Raw genomic sequence first — 7772 nt, forward strand, 5'->3', positions numbered from 1 at the left:
TCAGATACGCAGGTGCAGCGTTCACGTTAAGTGGTGGTAGCAGGTTGTGACCGTTTATTAATTTGTCTCATTGAACCGAAGTACTTTCCAGGATTTCAGAAAGTGCAGTTTCACCACGTTGATACCGAGACTTGAAATTTGCATGAACTGGCAGTGTGAGAAATTGCGTTGAGAGGGTAGCTGGAGATAAATAGTTAAATAAGAGGGGAATAAGAAGGTGAACCAGGCTGGAGCAGTAGTTCTGAATAGTCTTCCACCCTCCTGAGACACGTATGCCATGATCTCGGCAGGGGGAAAATATGAAAGTGCCATAATAATGTCGAAATGGGACTGGAGATGTCAATTGGGTTGGTTTAAAAATATCCCTAAGCTGCCTTTGAAACTAAACGTTGGAGTTGAATAAAAGTGAATCTGGATTTCCTGAATAGCACCGTGGCTTGAGTGTGCTGTCAGTATGTAAGCCAGTCCACCAACTTAAGACAGAAGTGTTGCTATTCCATAAATACAGTAGAACTCCATATGCTGAGTTTTTCAATTTCTTCTGTTAGAAAGTTTGGGGGAAAAAAAGGGAGACTTTGAAGTATTTTGTTTATACTAACAGAAGAGAAAAGTTCTCCTAAGAAAAAGCTGGTGGCAGGAGTGTAGAGGAGTAGCATATGGCATTAAAAGGAGCACAGCTGGAGGTAGCATTTCCATCTGAACATGATGTCAGAGCAGCTGACAGCCTGCCATCCCTCAGCCTTTTATTCTAACACACAGACAGGGAGTTAGTGTGTGCGGATCTGTGGTGGAGAAGGTATCTCGTTCCTCTCTAACATCATCTCCACTTTGCATCTGTCTCTCTTAGTCTGCTTTTTTTCCACCGATGTAACAGACCTGGAGCCAGCGAGACTCAGAGGAAAGGACTTAATCAGGTTTATGTGTCCTAAAGGTAGGAGTAGCAAGAGATTAGATTGAGCATATTTCTGTTTTGGTGTTTTGTTTATTTAATTAAAAAAAAACCACATTACTTTTCTAACCCAGTTTAGGAATAATATATGAAATCGAGTATTAAATGAACATCTTGTTGGAGTTGAAAGTCTTGGGCTCGTTTAGTTTTAATTTTTATCCCTTTTGCTCGAGCAAGTAAATAACTTTTATACACAGAAATATTTCAAGTTTTGAAATGCTAAGAAAGGCTTTGAAATGTTGCTTTTTGAGATCACTTTGGATTAGAATGCTGTTTTCTGTTCACTGCGATTTAGGCTCCTTTTGCTTTTGGGGTAGTGGGGGAGAGAAATAGTAAACTGTCTGGAATCCAGCGATCAAACTTATATGAGAAGATTATTCTAGTTAAGAAGCTAGATTGTTGTGTAATTAATTCCACTCTGAAACTTTATTCTTCAAAAACATTCAGCAGCACTACTGAAACATACAGCTGTAAGTGCTTTTGAAACCGAAGGTTTTTTAAAAAGGGGGAAAAAAAAAAACTTTTGTCCCCAGGAGAATAGTTTGACTGGTTTCCTCATTTCTCTTTCAAATATATATTTAAGAGATCTTTTATTTCAGCATAACAATAATTATTTGCAGGAGTTTTTGTGTTAGCGACTAATTTAGAACTTGTAGATTTGAGCTGCCTGAATTGGCCAGACAGCTGTAATCGCACTCCTCCATTCTTAATCTCTTTATCTCGGCAGCAGCTGCCATATGGCCACAGTCAGCTGGATCAGATGTTTATAAGCTTCCTTCTTCGTCCCTCTCTGTCCTGTCAGCCTCCTAATTTGATCACGGCTACCTTGTGAGCTGCCCTCCAATCTTTATTTTTAGCCCTCTCAAGGATTAGGATTGATGTTAGCTGTGGAGCACTCAAAGTGATTGTATTGTAAATCTTGGTGTATTCTAGCTGGGGCGTCGTGCGGAACGCATTTGGGGGCTAGGATGAAACTTTTAGCCCATCTTGGGCAAAGTGTAGAAAAAGCAGGGAGGTAATTTCTGAATATTAAATTACCATGTATCCGTTCCCCAAATGTACTTTCTGAGCTGGTTGGTGTGGAACCTTGCTTCTGGTCATAGGAAAAGGGAAGTCGGGTTTTCTTGATTTTTTTTTTCTTTTTTTTTTTTTTTTAAGGAGTTGAATTTTACAGTTGAATTTTGACCCTTTGTACCTCCTCGCCTTTGCTCCCCCTCCATTTCACCCTCCTTCACCAGAAAACAAGGGCAACGATGCATATTTGAGAGAATAGAAGCTAGTGGGAGAACAGAATATATCAAGTTTTATTGAAACAAAGTATTTTCTGTTGAATGAGGTAAGGCAGAGTCAGAAAAAAATAGTTTCTCTTTTTCTAGCAAGGCTTTTTTTTGGGGGGGGGGTGGGGGGGAATGTTGAACCTGTAAAGCTTTGGAGTTTCATTTGAATACAATACGCCTTTATTTAAAAGTTTGAAATCATTTTAATATGGAACTCATTTGCTTTGCAACGATCAAAGTTTAGGTGAGAATTTTCAGAGTGAAGGGAAGTCCTTCTGGTTCCTCATATCCTAGATATACAGATTTTTACAAAGAAATACTACTTTTTTTTCCCCCTCCATTCACTTAAAAAATATTTGGATTTGTTCATAGTAAAGATGATCTTTTCCATCTGTTGGTGTAGTTCTTTCTGATCTCTTGTACACGTGGGCTCTACCTGCAAATCCTAAGGCATTAACATCTGTTTTTATACACAGGGCTTTTGTTGTTGTAACACTCTGACTTTAAAAGTGAGTTGTTTGCTAATTTCTGGGCTAATTATGCGATTTCACTTTTTTCCCCTTGATTCAGCCAGTGCGTGTGTGTTAAAATTGTGCTTTCTAAGCGCAGTCATGTATCAAAAGTAATGGAATAAAAAAGGATGGTTGAACAAGTTTTCTGAATCTTCCAGAATGTGTTTGGGACTTTTCTTTGTTCGCTCTACGAGCTGTTGCAGGTTTCCTAGGACATAATTTGATGAGTAGGTTCACTTCTCCTGAAAGAGATGTAAATTCTCACTCTCAATAAGGGCCAGTAGTGAAACAGAAGGCTTTTAAAACTTGCCGGAAAGTTCCAGGAAGGTGGGGATGCGTCAGGGACTGTTGGGCTGGGGTAAGGAAGTTGGGAAAGGGTACATTTTTCCTTCTCGCGTTTGGGTTTCGTGCGTGCGGTCTGGTCGTCCTCGGGTCATGAGCCTGATTAAAATGCAGGGACGGGTACATCGGCGGCCCAAGCCGAATCACTGTCATTATCTCTCTCTTTTTTTTTTTTTTTTTTTGTTGGTAACGGGGACCCGGGCGGTGGAAAGTTGTTCCTGAGCAGGCTCTCACGAGGACTGTCTCTGTCCCCAGGTTATGAAGACAGCATGGAGTTCCCAGACCACAGTAGACATTTGCTGCAGTGTCTGAGCGAGCAGAGGCACCAGGGCTTCCTTTGTGACTGCACCGTCCTGGTGGGAGATGCCCAGTTCCGCGCGCACCGAGCTGTGCTGGCTTCGTGCAGCATGTACTTCCACCTCTTTTACAAGGACCAGCTGGACAAAAGGGACATTGTTCATCTGAACAGCGACATTGTTACAGCCCCGGCTTTCGCGCTCCTGCTTGAATTCATGTACGAAGGGAAACTCCAGTTCAAAGACTTGCCCATTGAAGACGTGCTCGCAGCTGCCAGTTACCTCCACATGTACGACATCGTCAAAGTGTGCAAAAAGAAGCTGAAGGAGAAAGCCACCACCGAGGCGGACAGCACCAAGAAGGAGGAGGACGCCTCCAGCTGCTCGGACAAAGTCGAGAGCCTCTCGGACGGCAGCAGCCACATGGCGGGCGACCTGCCCAGCGACGAGGACGACGGCGAGGACGACAAGCTGACCCTCCTGCCCGGCAAAAGGGACTTGGCGGCCGAGCCCGGCAACATGTGGATGCGCCTGCCCTCGGACTCGGCGGGCCTGCCCCCGGCCGGCGGGGACGCAGAGCCACACGCCGCGGCAGCTGGAAAAACAGTGGCCAGCCCCTGCAGCTCCACAGAGTCTTTGTCCCAGAGGTCTGTCGCCTCCGTGAGGGATTCGGCAGATGTTGACTGTGTGCTGGACCTGTCTGTCAAGTCCAGCCTGTCAGGAGTTGAAAATCTGAACAGCTCTTATTTCTCTTCACAGGACGTGCTGAGAAGCAACCTGGTGCAGGTGAAGGTGGAGAAAGAGGCTCCGTGTGAGGAGGGCGAGGTGGGCGCTAATGACTATGACATGGAGCATAGCGCCGCGAAAGAGAGCGGGGGCGCTAACGCCCGCGGGCCGTACGAGCCGGCGCACCTGGCTCCGCTGCGGGAGGACTCGGTGTTGAGGGAGCTGGAGCGCGAGGACAAGGCCAGCGACGACGAGATGCTGAGCCCGGAGCACGAGCGCGGCCCGGCCGAGGCGGCCGTGGACGGCGGCCTGCTGCCCTACGTGTCCAACATCCTGAGCCCGGCCGGCCAGATCTTCATGTGCCCGCTGTGCAACAAGGTCTTCCCGAGCCCGCACATCCTGCAGATCCACCTGAGCACGCACTTCCGCGAGCAGGACGGGCTGCGCGGCAAGCCGGCCGCCGACGTCAACGTGCCCACCTGCTCGCTGTGCGGCAAGACTTTCTCGTGCATGTACACGCTCAAGCGCCACGAGCGGACCCACTCGGGCGAGAAGCCCTACACGTGCACGCAGTGCGGCAAGAGCTTCCAGTACTCGCACAACCTGAGCCGCCACGCCGTGGTGCACACGCGCGAGAAGCCGCACGCCTGCAAGTGGTGCGAGCGCAGGTTCACGCAGTCGGGGGACCTGTACAGACACATCCGCAAGTTCCACTGTGAGTTGGTGAACTCCTTGTCTGTCAAAAGCGAGGCCCTGAGCTTGCCCGCGGTCAGAGACTGGACCTTAGAAGATAGCTCTCAAGAACTCTGGAAATAATTTTCTATCTCTCTCTCTATATAAATAATATATATATCGACACGTACATATATATACATAGATCTCTATCTAGTTGTGGTACGGTCTAAAAGCAGCCTTGTTTCCTGGAACTAAGACGTCGGGGTGTTGACTCGGTTTTGCACTTTAGAGTAGCATGAGACTCTCGCTAATTTAGCATTCTGGTAAAAGAGACTCTGGAGCAAGTCGGAGACTAGAGAGGGCCTTTTCTTTCGAGGGGGCAGGGGGAGGAAGCCAATAAGAACCTTTGAAACAGGTCGTCCTATCACAAGATGCTTTCACAGGGCTTCATTTTGTCGACACTGCATTGTCTTCTGAGCTCTCGCTCTCTCTCTCTCTCTCTCTCTCTCTCTCTCTCTTTTTCCACTTTGTTTTTGTTTTGTTTTGTTTTGTTTCGGAGTAGAGATCCCCTCCAGTTTTATTAGCCTCTCTATATGTCACAAATTGCATGAATCTTTTCTGGCTGTTGGAAACCTGAATGCTTTTAGACCCAAATGGGAGATTTCTGAGATGCTGGATTATCTATTTTTAAACAAGCAGTTGACTTAAAACTTTCTGTGGCAACTTCTGGTTTCCTGACGGTTCCCAATGAGAGAAATGCGGAAAGTACACTGGGCTCACTGGGACGCTGTCTTTGTGAAGGTTTGCTTGGGATGGAAAAGGATACTGCAGCTCCAGCAGTGTTGAACTGTGTGTTGAAAAATGTGAATTACTGTTCTTGTATACTGTAATTGATTACACGGGCTGGGGGGGGTGTCAAAGAACTTGACAGGTTGTGTTGATGCTCTTAGTTGAGTCTTGAAAAGTAAATATTAACGCTACAGAAATGCATGAGTTTCAATATATTTTTTGTCTTTGTTTGCATTGTATAACTTTAACGAGTGAGTTTAAAATTATTTAATTTCCTTAGAAAAACAAAATAGCACCGTTTGGGGAAAAAAAACCTGGTGTTATGAAGAACGTAAATGCACTGTTTTTATTTTTATTTTATATAATTTAAATTGACTTTCCCACTGTCTTTAAGTTGAAACTGTTAAGCTGAATAAAAACTTAAGCTGCAAATTGATAACTTCGCTACATAACAAGGAAAATATAAATGTTTACAAACGGCTTAAAGATTTGCATGTGCAGTGTGCATTTGTAACAGACTTCTGATTGCACAGAACCCATGCCAGCTCAAAGTTTAGGGGTACACATTTACCCAGTGGAGCATTTTTAGAATAACTACTGCACAAATTGACAATAGGTCATTCTCTCTTTTTTTTATTTTTGTTTTTGGGTTTTTTTTTTTTTTGGCTCCCCTTTCTTTTTTTCTCCCCTTCTTCCTTAACCCTCCCTCCCTCCCCTCCTTCATCATCCCCCCCCCCCCAACACCCACCCCCACCCCCCACCCCAACTCATGAAAAGATTCTATGGACTGAAAAAGCCCCGGGCTGAAAGGACTGGCCTGCCTTGATTGACGTGGGGAAGGTGGGGAAGGGGGTTAGTAGACTATGTGTATCACGCAGCACAGGCTGCAGCCCGACGTGTGGTTTTTAATGACCAGCGCGCAGGGCAAAAGCATTTTGCACAGTGTTTGTTTTCCTGTCTTGCACTTACAAATAAGGTCTATGGGAGTAGCATGGAAAACGTTTGCTGTTTTTCCCTTTTTTTTTCTTTAATTGCTTTTGTTTAAAATTTGATCGCCTTAACTACTGTAAACATAGCCTATTTTTGTGCTTAAGATACTGAATGGAAAACTCCATTGTGTGTTGCTGGACTGTTTTGGAAATATTTGGTCAAATGTGTGTTAATTTGGCTGTAATGGCATTTAAAGCAAACAAACAAACAAAAAAAGCTGTGAAAATGGCCTTGGAGCATTATCTTTAGTTACTTGAAGAGTTTCTAGTTTGTTTTTTGTTTTTTTTTTTTAAATACAGTTTATGTTAAAATAATTTTTATTAATTTAGAGGAGACAATCAATGTCTGAGAAAACGGACTTTCTTTTGGATTTTCTTTCTGTGGTCATTGTGAGTGATTGCTTTTCCCTTTTATTAGTTTCACATTCTTCCTTTGTTCTAAAACTTAGACTGACATCTAGCTTTGACAATCATAGTATGTTTTATTTTCCTGAGGGGGGAATAACTTATAATGCTGTTTAGTTTTGTACTATTGGTGTGTTGGTGAATTTTTAAACTGTGTGCTAACTGCAATAAATTATATGAACTGAGAATTTCGCGTGTGTTCTTTTCATTGTGATCTGTCTACCCCATAGATCCTAAGTGTGTATGTACCTGGTGCCCTTGTTTTTCATATCCGTTCTATCCGGGGCTTACGAAGTTACTAGAATGCCCTATTAACGCCAACAGAGATGTGCAGTCATCTTGGCTTCTGGTCACTTAAGGGCCTCATGCGCATTTTTAAAATGTGACCCGTTTTCTACAACCTAGATCAAGAGTGGGTGAATCTATAAAACTTCAAGGGGCAGTCTAGGCTTTTCATCACACCGCCTACAACAGCTGCTCATTCACGCACACGCTGAGTCCCTCTCGCGGGTGATCTTACCCTGAGTTGGCCGGTCCAACCTATTCTGTGTTCTGGTGTAAGTGGAAGGCTGAGGAGACCGGATGTCTTCACTCGGAAGAGTGCTTGGCTAACAACTGGGAATTCTAGGCAATCCAATTAGCAGGCATTCGATCTTTCCTTTTTGTTGCTGGGAGAGCTCAGATGTTCCCAACTTTTAATTCTCAGAGTTGTACTTTGAAAATGCAGTTACAAGGACTCCAGACCCTCACTTTTGTGATCGTCCCCACTTTGTGATGGTCTCAGGCGTGTCAGGGTGAGAAACACTGCTGGT

At 44.5% G+C, this 7772-nt stretch overlaps 1 protein-coding gene across 1 annotated transcript; it reads left to right on the top strand.

Moving 5' to 3' along the window:
* The first annotated feature begins 6 nt into the window (after window positions 1-6).
* Window positions 7-7148, top strand: ZBTB18 (zinc finger and BTB domain containing 18). Its single transcript, XM_040451852.1, has 2 exons — window positions 7-931; window positions 3336-7148. Exons 1-2 carry the CDS (start codon window positions 919-921, stop codon window positions 4916-4918), a joined length of 1596 nt encoding a protein of 531 aa, XP_040307786.1. The 5' UTR covers window positions 7-918; the 3' UTR covers window positions 4919-7148.
* Window positions 7149-7772: the final 624 nt, after the last annotated feature.

The sequence above is a fragment of the Herpailurus yagouaroundi genome, unplaced genomic scaffold, assembly GCF_014898765.1.
Source record: "Herpailurus yagouaroundi ecotype Mexico unplaced genomic scaffold, PumYag 205, whole genome shotgun sequence".
NCBI lineage: Eukaryota > Metazoa > Chordata > Mammalia > Carnivora > Felidae > Herpailurus > Herpailurus yagouaroundi.